Source organism: Pristiophorus japonicus, chromosome 1, assembly GCF_044704955.1.
Source record: "Pristiophorus japonicus isolate sPriJap1 chromosome 1, sPriJap1.hap1, whole genome shotgun sequence".
NCBI lineage: Eukaryota > Metazoa > Chordata > Chondrichthyes > Pristiophoridae > Pristiophorus > Pristiophorus japonicus.
The window spans coordinates 336,265,574-336,282,838 of record NC_091977.1 but is presented as its reverse complement, the minus strand read 5'-3'; the positions used below and the strand labels follow the sequence as shown (position 1 = coordinate 336,282,838).

The following is a 17,265-nucleotide window of genomic DNA, read 5'->3' as shown; positions in this document are numbered from 1 at the left end:
AAGAGAAAAAAGACCCAGATCTCTGTGTCCCTTCAATTCTGGCCCTTTGCGAATCCCTGATTTTCATTGTTTCATCATTGGTGGCTGTGCCTTCAGCTCCCTAGGTCCTAAGCTCTGGAATTCTCTCCCTAAACCTCTCTGGCCTCGCTACCTCTCTCTCCTCCTTTAAGACAGAGCTCGGCCTGTGTCTGCAGTAGGTGTTTGCAGCTTCCCACCTCATTTCCCTGCTGCATTGCTCACAAAGCACCTCAATTCAGGATAGCCAATGAAGCATGGCAGGACTGCCTGTCCTCAGACTCCCACTGACTGGAGGGTCTGCGGAGGTACCAGGGCAGACTCAAAATAGGAAGGCAAGTGATCTTTTTTTTAAGACCCCCACAGGTATTACTGGCAACTGCAGCCTTTTGGTTGCTGATCATCAGGGGCCAGAAAGCCCTGATCTCAGAGACCCGACACACAACTTCAGGCCTCTCAAGCCTGCAGCTGTACTTACATTTTTTGCCTATTCAACCATGCTTGGGGCCATGCTGGAGGGCAAGTTGACCCAGGATTACCCCCAGGCCAGGTTGATGGCTTGGAACAGGAAACACTGGCTCTCCTGTGTCTGGGCAGGAGCAGTGCACTTTAAAGTCACTGGTCCTGTCAAGCGCAGGGTGAGGGAAATCAAGAAATTTTGTCCTGTGCTGTTTTTATGAAATCTCCAGGTAAAAATATTTTTGACACTGACATTTATATTTTCCCATGTATTTCAAGCAGAAGCAACTGGAAAATGAAGTGGCGGAGTGGAAAATGTCCATTTGCAAGCATTTCTTTTTTTGTGCACCATTACATTTTTGTCCAGGCCCTTATAAGTAAAAATGCCAAAAAAGGCCTGTCAGCCATTAAAAATTTGTGGAAGCTTTTCCTACCTTTCGACAAATATCCCAGCCTGCACTGCGTGGACAATGCTGCGGAATCTTGGTTTCTCCTCTATTCTCTTCAGCATCATCCCCATTTGTCTCGTAAAAGTGGAGGCCAGCCAGTCACGGACCTCTGAGGGAACAGAGTCAGACTGAATGTCGCTGAGTTCATCTTCTGCATCCAGGAGACGTCTGTGTTTAAAGGAGACAAAATCACACAGAATTTTTTAATATATATGTGTGCAAGGTATTACAGGCAAAATCCTTTTCATTCTGAATGCTCTTTTTGATGTGATCAGCCTCTCTGAAGCATGAATACCAGGCCTGTTAATACAAACAGAAAAGGCTTGAAATATTCAGCAGGTCAGATAGAATCTGTGGATAGAGAAACAGAGATAACATTTCAGGTCAATCACCTTTTGTCAGAACTGAAAGAAGTTCGAAATGTAACAGGTTTTAATCAAGTAAGAAAGAGGGGAGGGGAGGAAAATAACAAAAGGGAAGGTCTGTGATAAGGTGCAATGCAGGAGAAATTAAATGGCAAAAGGAATGATGGTGCAAGATGAAAGGAGATGGTAATGGGACGAGTAAAGAAACAAAACATGGGTCTAGAGGAGGTGTAAATGGGAATAGCAGCATCATCAGCAACAGCTGCTGTCTGAAAAATGGGGGCAGAGGTTACGATCTGAAATTGTTGAACTCACTGTTGAGCCAGGAAGGCTGTAAAGTGCCTATTCTCCCAATTTCTCCGTCTCCGTTGCATCTGTCCTCGGCCTCCTACACTGTTCCAATGAAGCTCAACGTAAGCTCAAAGAACAGCACCTCATCTTTCTATTTGGCACTTTACAGTCTTCCGGACTCTACATTGAGTTCAATAATTTCAGATCACAAACCAGTAACCCCATTTTTTTCCAGACAGCAGCTGTTGCTGATGATGCTGCTATCCCCATTTACACCTCCTTTAGACCCATCTTTTGTTTCTTTACTTGTCCCATTACCATCACCTTTTGCCTTGCACCATTATCCCTTTTGTCATTTAATCTCTCCTGCCTCGCACCCTATCACAGAACTCCACTTTTGTTCTTTCCTCCCCTGCCCTCTTTCCCTTTCTCTGTACTTCTTGCTTAAAATCTATTACATCTGTAACTTTCTCCAGTTCTTATGAAAGGTCATCGCCCTAAAACATTAACTCTGTTTCCCTCGCCACAGATGCTGAGTATTTCCAGCATGTTCTGTTTTTATTTCAGATTACCAGCATCCACAGTATTTTGCCTTTGTACTAGGTATGTTAACACTGGACAAATCACAGATGTGAAATTCTCAGTCATACACTGGATACCCAAGGGATCAAGTTACAGCAAAACAATGAGACCTAGTTAAAAGTGACAATCTGCTTCTTTCACAAGGGACTTCAACAAATTATTTTCTCTCCTCTCTTTTACTTTTCCTCTTTGGCTTTCTTTCTCTCTTCTACCTAGCTGTGCAATTTGCCAGTATTTCTTCGTCCTTTCTGTCACTAAGAGATAAAGTCTACAATTTTAAGATTATGTTTTCACTATCACTACTGGTTCTGGGATAGTTTCATCATTCATTTATTCTTTGACAAGAAAAAGAAAGATAAAAAGGCTGTTCTCATTTGAGCAGAGAATGCTGAGAGTAGATTTCATAGATTGTTCAAAATCATGAAGGGATTAGATGGCGTAATGAAAGAGAAACTGTTTCCGATGACTAAAGGGCCAATATTGAGAAGGCACAGATTTAAGGCGATTGGCAAAAATAGGAAACAAAATTGGCAAAAGAGATGATATTTGGAAAAACTTTCTTAGGTTAGGATTTGGAATGCACTGCCTGATAGGATAGTGAAAACAGATTCAAAAGTATCATTCTAAAGAGAATTGGATAAATACTTGAGTATGGTGGGGATAAGAAATAACTAGGGGCGGAAAGAACTGGCAGGAGTAGTTTATAGGCCCCAAACAGTATATTAATCAACAAATAACAGGAGCTTCTAACAAAGACAATACAATAATTACGGGGAACTCGTATCTTCATATAGACTGGGCAAATCAAATTGGCAAAGGTAGTCTCGAGGACGAGTTCATGGAATACATTCGAGACAATTTCCTAGAATAATATGACATGGAACCAAACAGGGAGCAGGCTATTTTAGATCTTGTATTGTGTATGAGATGGGGTTAATTAGTAATCTAATAGTAAAGGATCATCTGGGGAAGAGTGATCATAATATATTATAATTTACATTTAGTTTGAAAGTAGAATACTTCAGTTGAAATGAGAGTCTTCAGACTTGGATAAAGCCAATTACATAGGTATTAGGGGCAAGTTAGCGAAGGTAGATTGGAAAATTAGATTAAAAGGTATGACAGTAGATAAGCAGTAGCAAACATTTAAAGAAATATTCCATTGAGAAATAAAAACTCCATGGGAAAAGTGATTCATCTGTGGTTAACTAAAGAAGTTAAGGATAGTATTAGATTGAAAGAGGCTTATAATGTTGCAATGAAAAGTAGTAAGCCTGAGTATTGGGAGAGCTTTAAAAACAGCAAAGGGTGACCAAAAAAGTAAAAACAGGAAAGAAATAGAAAATATGAGTCAACTACCAAGAAATATAAAAACAGATTAGAAGAGCTTCTGTAAGTATGTAAACATGAAGAGAGTAGTAGAATTAAGCATTGGTACCTTAGGGGCTGAGGCAGGTGAAATTATAATGGGGAATAAGGAAATAACAGATACTTTCAACAAATATATTGTATCTGTCTTCACAGTAGAAGACACAAAAAGCATACCAAAAATAGTGGGGAACCAAGGGGCTAATGGGAGAGAGGGACTTAGAGTAATTAATATCAGTAGAGAAAAAGTACTTGAGAAACTAATAGGACTAAAAGCTGACAAATCCACTGGGCCTGATGGTCTACATCTTTGGGTTCTAAAAGATGTAGCTACAGAGATAATGGATGCAGTGGTTGTGACCTTCCAAAATTCCCTAGATGCTAGAATGATCTCAGCAGATTGGAAGGGAGCAAATGTAACACCGCTATTCAAGAAAGGAGGGCAAGATAAAACTGCAGGCCAGTTAGCCTGACATCAATCATCAGGAAAATGCTGAAATCCATTATTAAGGAAGTGGTAACAGGGCATTTAGAAAATCATAATATGATTAGACAGAGTGAATCATATTTTTATGAATGGGAAATCATGTTTAACAAATTCATTAAAGTTTTCAGAGGATGTAAATAGCAGGGTAGATAAAGGATAACCAGTGGATGTGGTATATTTGGATTTCCAAATGGTATTCGATAAGGTGCCACATAAAATGTTGCTATACCAGATATGTGCCCAAGGGGTTGGGTATAATATATCAACATGGATAGAGGATTGGTTAACGGACAGAAAACAGAGAGTAAGGATAAGCTGGTCATTTTCTGGTTGGCAGGCTGTAACTAATGGGGTGCCACAAGGATCAGTGCTGGGGCTTCAGCTATTTACAATCTATATTAATGACGTAGATGAAGGGACCGAGTGCAATGTATCCAAGTTTTCTAATGATACAAACTAGGCGGGAAAGTAAGCTGTGAGGAGGACACAAAGAGGCTGCAAAGGGATATAGACAGGTTAAGTGAGTGGGCAAAAAGGTGGCAGATGGAGTATAATATGGGGAAATAAATGTGAGCTTATTCACTTTGGTAGGAGGAATAGAAAAACAAAATATTTTTTGAATGGTGAGAAACTATTAAATGTTGATGTTCAGTGAGATTTAGGTGTCCTTGTACAGGAAGCACAGAAAATGAGTATGCAGGCACAGCAAACAATTAGGAAGGCAAATGCATGTTGTCCTTTAGTGCTAGGGGTTTGGAGTACAAGATTAAGGAAGTCTTGCTACAATTGTACAGGGCTTTGGTAAGATCACACCTGGAGTACTGTGCACAGTATTGGTCTCCTTATCTGAGAAGGAATATACTTGCCTTAGAGACGGTGCAACAAAGGTTCACTAGATTGATCTCTGGGATGACATGGTTGTCCTATGAGGAGAGATTGAATAGATTGGGCCTATACTCTCTGGAGTTTGGAAGAATGAGAGGTGATCTGATTGAAATATAAGATTCTGAGGGGCATTGACAGGGGAGATGCTGAGAGGTTGTTCCCCTGGCTAGAGAGTCTAGAACTAGAAGGAATCGTCTCAGGATAACGGGTTGGTCATTTAAGACTGAGATGAGGAGGAATTTCTTCACTCAGATGGTTGTGAATCTTTGGAACTTTCTATCCCAAAGGACTGTGGATCCTGAGTCATTGAGTATATTCAAGGCTGAGATAGATCGATTTTTGGACTCTAGGGGAATCAAGGGATATGGGGATTGGGCAGGAAAATGGAGCTTAGGTCGAAGATCAGCCATGATCTTATTCAATGGCAGAGCAGACATGAAGGCATATGACCATCTCCTGCTCCTAATTCATTTGTTCTTATTGAAGGAGAAAAAATGCAGGGAAATGGGGAAAGAGCCGGAGAGTAGGACCAACAGGATTGCTCTTCAAAAGAGCCAGTGGCTCAGTTGTTTGCACCCTCGTCTCTGAATCAAGAAAGTTGTAGGTTCAAGTCTCACTCCAGAGTCTTAAGCACAAAAATCTAGGCTGACATTTCAGTGCAATACTGAGGGAGTGTTGTCTGCTCTCTCCAGTGGATGTAAAAGATCCCATGGTACTATTTTGAAGAAGAGTAGGGAATTTATCCCTGGTGTCCTGACTAATATTTTCTCTCTACCAACATCACTAAACCAGAATATCTGGTCGCTATCACATTGCTGTTTTTGGGAGCTTGTTGTGTACAAATTGGCTGCTGCGTTTCCCACATTACAACAGTGACTACACTTCAAAAAGTATTTAATTGGCTGTAAACCACTTTGGGAGGTCTGTTGGTCATGAAAAGCACTCTATAAATGCAAATCTTTCTTTCTTTTCTTTTTTACTATTCTATGATTCTGCTGGATTTTCAGTCCTCTGCTGCCCCTATTAGCGCACCGGAGGAGTGGCAATGGCGGCGGAAATGGTTTCCAGGGTAATTATTTGCCGGTTTTGTGGGGGCTCCTGAGCAGCATCGCTCGGAAGCATCGAGCCTGTGTGGAACACCACTGGTTTCGTCTACGATTCGATTTTGAATTAATGCTGATCCTCTAGCGCTGCGTAGCGCGTCCTAGTGGGATTGCTTGGAATACCAGGTAGTGAGAGCTGTCCCGGTGACGGTGAGTGAAGTATTGGACCTGGAATATTGTGTACAGTTTTGGTCTCCTAACTTGAGGAAGAACATTCTTGCTATTGAGGGAGTGCAGCAAAGGTTCACCAGACTGATTCCCGGGATGGCGGGACTGACATATCAAGAAAGACTGGATCAACTGGGGTTGTATTCACTGGAGTTAAGAAGAATGAGAGGGGATCTCACAGAAACGTTTAAAATTCTGATGGGTTTAGACAGGTTAGATGCAGGAAGAATGTTCCCAATGTTGGGGAAGTCCAGAACCAGGGGTCACAGTCCAAGTATAAGAGGTAAGCCATTTAGGACTGAGATGAGGAGAAACTTCTTCACCCAGAGTGTGGTGAACCTGTGGAATTCTCTATCACAGAAAGTTGTTGAGGCCAATTCACTAAATATATTCAAAAAGGAGTTAGATGAAGTCCTTACTACTAGGAGGATCAAGGGGTATGGCGAGAAAGCAGGAATGGGGTACTGAAGTTGCATGTTCAGCCATGAACTCATTGAATGGCGGTGCAGGCTCGAAGGGCCGAATGGCCTACTCCTGCACCTATTTTTCTATGTAAGTAATGAATGAGGTAAGTGTGCTTGTTTCGTTTATTTTTGCTATTTATCCTAATGTGGGGTGGTCAAGGTATTGGGAATGTTTTTTGTGCCGATTGCTTTTTTCTTTAAAAAAGCCTCTCCTAGGGCACTCCGAGGCTGGCTCTTTAGCTTGGGATTTTCAATTGGTCAGCCGGCCTAGCGCCCTAAAAGAGGTGTGCAAAGCCTCTCTGAGCGCTCTGCTCCACACACGGGGCCCAGCTGATTAATTTTGTGGCTGAGGATGCAAACCATTTCCTGGTCCAAACTTTATTGCCCTAGCGCCATTACCATCCTGAAACAACCAGAACCGAAAATCCAGCCCATGATTCTATTCTGTGAAACGCTAGGAATTTCTGCTGTATAGTTGTGTAAGATCATGATCTTGAGGCAGGATCACAATCTCACACGTGAGTGTCCCACTGAATATAGCGGAAATTGCTAGGGTTGTGAATCTAATGGCTTATTTTAAGTAATTATTTAAATCAATTCCTTTGCCCGACGGAAAGATGGGTTTTCGTAATAGTTGATCAGACTTCTAGATTGAAGCAGTCCGCTTTGTTGGGAGTGGGTCTGGTGATTTGAAGATGCAACCGATTTTCTGGGTGCAGGCTGAAGCTGTGCTCATACACAAATTGTAATTAAAGGCAGCTGAGAAATTATTTCATGGTTGAGTAGGGAGACAAGTCTAGGCACTGGCTCTGTAGTTTCTCAAAGTCTTGACTCATGGAAAAAATGATTTCCTTCTGCTTTCCCTATGGGTGCCACAGACTGGTTATGTGAAACAACTGCCATGACAGTAATGCTATTTGAAGGGTCGTGTATCCTGCTATGTATATGTGATACCATCATCATAGGCAATCCCTCGAATCAAGGAAGACATGCTCCTACTCTTAAAATGAGTCCTTAGGTGGCTGAACAGTCCAATATGAGAACCACAGTCCCTGTCACAGGTGGGACAGATAGTCGTTGAGGGAAGGGGTGGGTGGGACTGGTTTGCCGCACGCTCTTTCCGCTGCCTGCACTTGATTTCTGCATGATCTCGGCGATGAGACTCGAGGTGCTCAGCGCCCTCCTGGATGCACTTCCTCCACTTAGGGCAGTCTTTGGCCAGGGACTCCCAGGTGTCAGTGGGGATGTTGCACTTTATCAGGGAGGCTTTGAGGGTGTCCTTGTAACATTTCCTCTGCCCACTTTTGGCTCGTTTGCCGTGAAGGAGTTCCGAGTGGAGCACTTGCTTTGGGAGTCTTGTGTCTGGCATGTGAACTATGTGGCCTGCCCAGCGGAACTGATCAAGTGTGGTCAGGGCTGGGGATGTTGGCCTGGTCGAGGACGCTAATGTTGGTGCGTCTGTCCTCCCAGGGGATTTGTAGGATCTTGCGGCGACATCGTTGGTGGTATTTCTCCAGTGACTTGTGGTGTCTTCTGTACATGGTCCATGTCTCTGAGCCATACAGGAGGGCGGGTATCACTACAACCCTGTGATACCAATACCATGCTCATGACAATCTTCTTTCCAGAAGTGCACCATGTTATATTAATATACTTTAATTAACACTGCACATGGAATGTATACACCATTCAAAGGTAGTCTGTAAAACACTTGAAAATCCTATGGTTTTCACATTAATGGCATGAATTACTAGTCCAGTAACATGACCTAGTCCAGCAGGAGGGTACAGTAGCATAGTGGTTATGGTGTTGGACTGAAAATCCAAAGGCCTGAACTAATGGAGACATGACTGCAAATCCCACCAAGGCAACTGGGGCATTTAAATTCAGTTAACTAAATAAATCTGAAATAAAAATTTACTCTCAGTAATCGTGACCATCATCATCATCATATGCAGTCCCTTGGAATCGAGGAAGACTTGCTTCCACTCTTAACATGAGTTCTTAGGTGGCTGTACAGTCCAATATGAGAACCACAGACTCTGTCACAGGTGGAACAGATAGTTTTTGAGGGAAGGGGTGGGTGGGACTGGTTTGCCGCACGCTCTTTCCGCTGCCTGCACTTGATTTCTGCATTCTCTTGCCAATGAGACTCGAGATGCTCAGCGCCCTCCCGGATGCACTTCCTCCACTTAGGTCTTTGGCCAGGGACTCCCAGGTGTCAGTGGGGACGTTGCACTTTATCAGAGAGGCTTTGAGGGCGTCCGTGTAACGTTTCGCTGCCCACCTTTGGCTCGTTTGCCATGAAGGAGTTCCAAGTAGGGCACTTGCTTTGGGAGTCTCATGTCTGGCATGCGAACTATGTGGCCTGCCCAGCGGAGCTGATCAAGTGTGGTCAGTGCTTCAATGCTGACCATGACACTACTGGATCATTATATGAAACACGTTTCGTTCAATAATATCCTTTAGGGAAGGAATTCTGCTGTCCTTGCCCAGACTAGTCTTCCTGTGACTCCCGACCCATTCTTAACTAGAAAACCACTCAGTTGTATCAAATTGCTATGAATGATAATAATAAAACCAGATGGCCCAGCCAGCATTGACCTAGGCACTGGATTTGGACTTGACAATGCACACCCAGCCCAGTCGACCCTGCAAAGTTCTTCTCACTAACGTCTGGGGAATTGAAAGCTGTCTCACAGACGAGTCTAGCCTGACGTAGTCATACTCACAAAATCATACCTTTCAGCCAATCTCCCAGACTCCTCCATCACCATCCCTGGGTACGTCCTGTCCCACTGGCACAGTGGTATACAGTCGGGTCGAATGGCCCTGGGAGCAATGTTCCTTTTAATTTTATTTTCTATGCAGTCGGGGTTTTTCCACTGAGAAGCCGGCAAGGGCCCTGCACAGCTTAACGGAAACATTACCTGGCAGTCCTCACATTAACTCCGGATCCCGTGAAGTCCCATGGCAGAAGGAAACCTACTGCTGATTACCACTTAGAAGAAGCACTGAGGGTAGTAAGGGCACAGAATGTACCCTTCAATGTCCACCATCAAAAAAAAACTAGCATTTATACAGCGCCTTTCACGACCACCAGACGTCTCAAAGCACTTTACAGCCAATAAAATACATTTGGAGTGTAGTCACTGTTGTAAATTGGGAAATGCAGTAGCTAATTTGTGCACAGCATGCTCCCACAAACAGCAACGAAATAATGACCAGATAAATCTGTTTTAGTGATGTTGATTAAGGGATAAATATTAGCCAGGACACTGGAGGATAACTCCCCTGCTCTTCTTCGAATGATGCCACTGACTTCCAGAATCTCCAAAGTAAGGCTTTGTTTATCAGATGATTTTTTTTGGCAGGAGGTATTTAAAGCTAAAAGAAAACTTATTCCCCGTTAAACTATATCGCAGGCATGTTGTTGTCAATTTGGATTGGAATGAATCGGAGGAAAATTTGAGTGGGAAGGAGAGTTAGAATATACTTACATAAAGGTTATTTTCCATAAAATGCAGGTTATTTTTCTCAGGCAAAAGCCTTGTCTCAAAATTGTTATTGTACTGCGAAAGAGGGCAAAGTCAGGTAAGTTTACACGGAATGTTTGCAACTGTGAAAAAGCTTGCACTAACAATCTTTTAAACTTTAAAGTGCTCTCCTTTCTGTTTGAACCTTCTTTTTGTTGAAAAAGCAGCAATTGTGCTGCCAACCTGCTGAGTCTTGTGGAGGGTCTCCCTCCTTGTCAGGCTGCTCCGATGATGGTGGGGCGACTACTTGCCAAAGATACCTCCACGTCTTGACAGAATTGTTGCTTAGCACCAGCAATAAGTTTCACATTAAGTAGGTAAAACAATAATAATAATATATATGCTTAATATTTGTGCTGTGTTACCGGGAGTCAGTGGAATTTTTATGATGTGGGAGGGGGGCCTCAGAAACAAAAAGGTTGAGAAACCCTGCTCTAAAATGTGGCATCTGAAGAATGACAGATAAAGCGTGGCAGGCAGCACATGTGGCATTTACAGGAAATTATACTTTACACAAGACTTTTGACATATTATTTAGACAGTGATTGCAATAGGTGAATGTAGGAAGATTGCACCTCTGTGGCTAATGTCATACATCTGTTTGTTAACCAGAGAACAATGTAACAAAAATTACTATAAAGTTATTATGAAAATATAGAAAGGGATACTAGATCTCTTGACAGCATGCCTGAAGTCAAGTACAAATATAGGCCCCTGTGAAAGTGGTTGTTATACATACCGCGTCTCATCAATGTAGACTGTCTCAAGCACTGAAGCTGCGTACTCCAAATTCTTCTTCAGTTCACCGATTGAAGCTTCACCTCGTTCCAGCTGTTTCACCAAAGCTCGCAACCTAGATCCAAACAAAAACTGTTATGTTAGCTAAAATTCCACAATACTGAGGCGACACATTAGGAGATAGGATTTACAAAGAAGAGATCATACATTTACAGAACCATAGTAATTTACAGCACAGAAGGAGGCCATTCCGCTCATTGTGTTCCTCTCCGTGCCAGCCGACAAAGCTAGCCAGCCTAATTCCACTTTCCAGCTCTTGCTCCATAGCCTGTAGGTTACGGCACTTTAAGTGCACACCCAAGTACTTTTTAAATGTTATGAGGGTTTCTGCCTCTACCAACCTTTCAGGCAGTGAGTTTCAGACCCCCACAACCCTCTGGGTGAAAATATTTATCTTCCATTCCCCTCTAAATCTCCGACCAATTACTTTAAATCTGTGCCTCTTGGTTATTGAGCCCTCTGCTAAGGGAAGTAGATCCATCCGATCTACTCTATTTAGGCCCCTCACAATTTTAAACACCTAACTTAAGTCTCCCCTCAGCCTCCTCTGTTTTAAATAAAACAACCTCAGCCTATCCAATCTTTCCTCATAGCTAAAATTCTCCAGTCCAGGGAACATCCTCGTAAATCTCCTCTGTACCCGCTCTAATGCAATCACATCTTTCCTGCAATGTGGTGACCAGAACTGCACGCAATACTCTAGCTGTGGCCTAACTAGTGTTTTATACAGTTCAAGCATAACCTCCCTGCTCTTATATTCTATGCCTCAGCTAATAAAGGCAGGTATCCTATATGCTTTATTAACCACCTTATCTACCTGTCCTGCTATCTTTAGGGATCTGTAGACATGCACTCCAAAGTCTCTCTGTTCCACTACACTTCTCAGTGTCCTCCCATTTATTGTGTTTCCCCTTGCCTTTTTAGCCCTCTCCAAATGCATTACCTCACACTTCTCTGGATACAATTCCATTTGCCACTGTTCTGCCCACCTGACATGTCCATTGATATCTTCCTGCAGTCTGCAGCTTTCTTCTTCATTATTAACCACACAGCCAATTTTTGTATCATCTGAAAACTTCATAATCAAACCCCTTACATTCAAGTCCAAATCATTGATATGTACCACAAAAAGCAAGGGACCTAATATTGAGCCCTGTGGAACCCCACTGGAAACAGCCTTCCAGTCACAAAAATTCCCATCAACCATTACCAATCAATCATAGGCAGATATATCCCCAGGGCCTGATGATCTGCATCCCAGAGAACTAAAAGAGGTAGCCATGGAAATAGTAGATGCATTGGTTGTCATCTTCCAAAATTCAATAGATGATGGAACAGTTCCTGCAGATTGGAGGGTGGCAAATGTAACCCCACTATTTAAAAAAGGAGGGAGAGAGAAAACGGGGAACTACAGACCGGTTAGCCTTACAACAGTAGTAGGGAAAATGCTGGCGTCTATTATAAAGGATGTGTTAACGGCACATTTAGATAGTATCAATGGGATTAAACAAAGTCAACATGGATTTATGAAAGGAAAATCATGTTTGACAAACCTACTGGGTTTTTTTGAGGATGTAACTGATAGAATAGATAAGGGAGAACCAGTGGATGTAGTGTATTTGGATTTTCAGAAGGCCTTTGATAAAGTCCCACATAAGAGGTTAGTGTGCAAAATTAGAGCACATAGGATTGGGGGTAATGTACTGGCATGGATTGAAAATTGGTTAACTGACAGGAAACAGAGAGTAGGAATACAAGAGTCTTTTTCGGGGTGGCGGGCAGTGACTAGTGGGGTACAACAGGGATCAGTGCTTGGGCCCCAGCTATTCACAATATATGTATAAATGATTTGGATGAGGGAACCAAATGTAATATTTCCAAGTTTGCTGACGACACAAAACTAGGTGGGATTGTGAGTTGTGAGGAGGATGCAAAGATGCTGCAAGGCGATTTAGATAGGTTGAGTGAGTGGGCAAACACATGGTAGGTGCAGTATAACGGGGATAAATGTGAAGTTATCCACTTTGGTAGGAAAAACATAAGGACAAAGTATTATTTAAATGGTGATGAGTTGGGAAGTGTCGATGTACAGAGGGACCTGAGTGTCCTTGTACACCAGTCATTGAAAGCAAACATGCAGATGCAGCAAGCAGTTAAGAAGGCAAATGGTATGTTGGCCTTCATTGCAAGAGGATTTGAGTACAGGAGCAAGGATGTCTTACTACAGTTATAGAGGGCCTTGGTGAGACCACATCTGGAGTATTGTGTGCAGTTTTGGTCTCCTTACCTAAGAAAGGATATACTTGCCATGGAGGGAGTGTAACGAAGGTTCACCAGACTGATTCCTGGGATGACAGGACTGTCGTATGAGGAGAGATTGGGTCGACAAGGCCTGTATTCACTAGAGTTTAGAAGAATGAGAGGGGATCTCATTGAAACATATAAAATTCTGATGTGGCTGGATGCGGGGAGGATGTTTCCTCTGGCTGGGAAGTCTAGAACAAGGGGTCACAGTCTCAGGACACAGGGTAGGAAATTTAGGACCGAGATGAGGAGAAATTTTTTCACTCAGATGGTGGTGAACCTGTGGAATTCTCTACCACAGAAGGCTGTGGAGGCCAAGTCACTGAATATATTTAAGAGGGAAATAGATAGATTTCTAGAAACAAAAGGCATCATGGGGTATGGGGAAAAAGCAGGAATATGGTGTTGAGATAGAGGATCAGCCATGATCGTATTGAATGACAGTGCAGATTCGAAGGGCCGAATGGCCTACAACTGCTCCTATTTTCTATGTTTCTATGTTATCATTTGCTTCCTGCCCCTGAGGCAATTTTGGATCCAAATTGCCACTTTGCCTTGGACTCCATGAGCTTTAACTTTCGTGACCAGTCTGCCATGTGGGATCTTATCAAAAGCCTTGCTAAAATCCATATACACTACACCAAATGCACTACCCTCATCGATCCTCCTTGTTACCTCCTCAAAAAATTCAATCAAGTTAATCAGAAAAGACTTTCTCTTAACAAATCCATGTTGACTGACCTTGATTAATCTGTGTGTTTCTAAATGAAGATTTATCCTGTCCCCCAGAATTTTTTCCAATAATTTCCCCACCAACGAGATCAGGCTGACTGGCCTGTAATTAATTGGTCTATCCCTTTCTCCCTTTTTAAACAATGTTACAATGTTAGCTGTGTATGGAGGTGGAAGACGTGGGTATGGTTCTTAATGAAAACTTTGCATGTGTTTTCAAAAGAGAGGGATGCTGCAGACATTGCTATCAGGGAGGAGGAGTCCTCTGACACCACATCTGTAACCAGAGAGGATTGGGAAATGATGGTCAGAGCCTCTGCGATTTCCTTTCTTGCTTCTCCAAACAGCCTGGGATACATTTCATCCAGGCTTGGGATTTATCCAGTTTCAAAGATGCCCCTTAATACTTCCTCTCTCACTATGTTTATTTCATTTAATATTTCACACTCCTCCTCCCTGATACCAATGTCTGCAGCATCCCTCTCTTTTGAAAACACATGCAAAGTTTTCATTAAGAACCATACCCAAGTCTTCCACCTCCATACACAGCTTATCTTTATGGTCTCTAATAGGCCTTATTCTTTCTTTAGTTATCCACTTGCTATTAATGTATTTATAAAACATCTTTGGGTTTTCCTTGATTTACTTTCCTAATTTTTATTTTTAATTTCACCCCTGAACTTTCTATGCTTCTCTAGGGTTTCTGCAGTATTGAGCTCTTGGTATCTGTCATAATCTTCCCTTTTTTTCTTTATTCTACCCTGTATGCCCCTTGACATCCAGAGGGCTCTTGATTTGTTAGTACCACCCTTTTTCTTTAGGAGAACATACTTGCTCTGAACCCTCAGGATCTCCTCCTTGAATGTCTCCCACTGCTCTGACACTGATTTACCTTCAAGTGGCTGTTTCCAGTCCACTTTGGATAAATCACATCTCAGCATAGTAAAATTGGCTTTTCCACAATTGTGTACTTTTATTCCTGATTTATCTTTGTCTTTTTTCATTCCTACCCTAAATCTAACCGAATTATGATCACTGGTACCAAAAGGCTCTCCCGCTGATAACCCTTCCACCTGCCCAGATTCATTCCCTAAAACTAAGTGCAGAACTGCCCCCTCTCTTGTTGCTGTGAACTGGCTAACAAAGTTCTCATGAATGCATTTTAAGAATTCTGCTCCATTCATACCGATCACATTAATTCTAACCTTGTTAATATTACGGTAGTCGAAATCCCTTACTATTACTGCCCTGTTGTTTTTGTACTTCTCAGAAATTAGCCTACATATTTGCTCTTCTATCTCCCTCTGACCATTTGGGGGTCTATAATACACTCCCAGCATTGTGATTGCCCTTTTTTTGTTCTTCAGTTCAACCCATATGGCTTCTTTTGATGATCCATCTAACCGATCAGCAAAGCTATAATTGTTTATTTAATCAATACTGTGATCCCTCCCTCCTTTTTTTATCTCCCTCTATCTTGTCTGAAAATACTTTTACCAGGAATGTTGAGATGCCATTCCTACCCTTCTTTCAGCCATGTCTCAGTAACAACTATAATATCATACCCCTACGTGTTTATCTGTGCCCTCAGCTCATCTGCCTTATTCCCTAGACTCATTGAATTGAAGTAGATACCATTTAGCACTGCAAAACTCTCGCGTTGTCTATTTTCTAGCCTTTGTTTCCTCTGCCTTCCAAATTCACTTACTAATGTTCTGCCTTCCATTTCCAGTTTTGCTTCTCTCCCTTCTGAATCTACTCTCAGGTTCCCATCCCCCTGCCAAGCTAGTTTAAACCCTCCCTAACAGCACTAGCAAACCCCCACATGAGGATATTGGTCCCAGCTCTATTGAGGTGCAACCCGTCGGGCTTGTACAGGTTCCACCTCCCCCAGAAATAGTCCCAATGCCTCAGGAATCTAAAGTCCTCCCTCCTGCACCATCTCTCCAGCCACACATTCATCTGCTCCATCCTCCTATTTCTGTACTCACCAGCATGTGGCACCGGGAGTAATCCGGAGATTACTACCTTTGAGGTCCTGCTTGTTAATCTCTCTCCTGGCTCCCTAAAATCTGCCTGCAGGAGCTCATCCCTCTTTCTACCTAAGTCATTGGTCCCGATATGGACCACAACCTCTGGTTGTTCACCTTCCCACCTCAGAATGTCGGTGACATCCTTGACCCTGACACTAGGGAAGCAATATACCAGGCCCTCAAAACTGCCACCAAGCTCATGGTCTGCAGGGCTGTAGTAATACCCGCCCTCCTATATGGCTCAGCGACATGGACCATGTACAGCAGGCACCTCAAGTCGCTGGAGAAATATCACCAATGATGTCTCTGCAAGATCCTACAAATCCCCTGGGAGGACAGGCGCAACAACATCAGCGTTCTCGTCCAGGCTAACATCCCCAGCACTGAAGCACTGACCACACTCAATCAGCTCCACTGGGCAGGCCACATAATTTGCATGCCAGACACGAGACTCCCAAAGCAAGCGCTCTACTCAGAACTCCTTCACGGCAAACGAGCGAAAGGTGGGCAGCGGAAACCCTCAAAGCCTCCCTGATAAGTGCGACATCCCCACTGACACCTGGGAGTCCCTGGCCCAAGACCACCCTAAGTGGAGGAAGTGCTTCCGAGAGGGTGCTGAGCACCTCAAGTCTCAACACTGAGAGCATGCAGAAATCAAGCACAGGCAGCGGAAAGAGCGTGCGGCAAACCAGTCCCACCCACCCCTTCCCTCCTGTGACGGAGTCAGTGGCTCTCATATTGGACTGTTCAGCCACCAAAGAATTCACTTCAGGAGTGGAAGCAAGTCTTCCTCGATTCCGAGGGACTACCTATGATGATGATGAGGATACCATCCTGGAGTCACGTGTACGGCCGCAGAAATGCCTGTCTGTTCCCCTAACTATCGAATCCCCGACCACTTTTGCTCTTCCACTCATGTGACTTACATCCAAAATTTTAAAAGTAGAGGTAATTTTATATCGGTTCATGTTTCTGTCTTGAAGAGTACTTATTCATAAAGCATGCTGCTTGACCAGCAGGATAATTTGATAAATTATCTCCACATATGAACCTTTTAGTCAACATCATCGGTAGAGTTATTTATCCTATCACATGGGTAGCCAGGACATATTTTATTTAAAGTACGTGTTTTCAACATAAAAAGCTTTGCATTGTTTATAACCCAGAAAATGATGAAGCTGCTCCATGATGTCATGTCATGTGGTATAATTCCTGTATTCTACTGA

At 42.9% G+C, this 17,265-nt stretch overlaps 1 protein-coding gene across 1 annotated transcript in view; it reads right to left on the bottom strand.

Annotated features, from left to right (window-relative positions):
• LOC139264731 (dual specificity calcium/calmodulin-dependent 3',5'-cyclic nucleotide phosphodiesterase 1A-like) overlaps window positions 1-17,265 on the bottom strand; it is a 1,390,883-nt gene that overhangs the window by 448,633 nt on the left and 924,985 nt on the right. The window contains exons 4-5 of the mRNA XM_070881778.1: window positions 10,912-11,025; window positions 909-1,091 (exon numbers count right to left, since the gene is read on the bottom strand). Of these exons, the coding sequence (XP_070737879.1) occupies window positions 909-1,091; window positions 10,912-11,025 (297 nt within the window). The remainder of the gene's footprint in view (window positions 1-908; window positions 1,092-10,911; window positions 11,026-17,265) is intronic.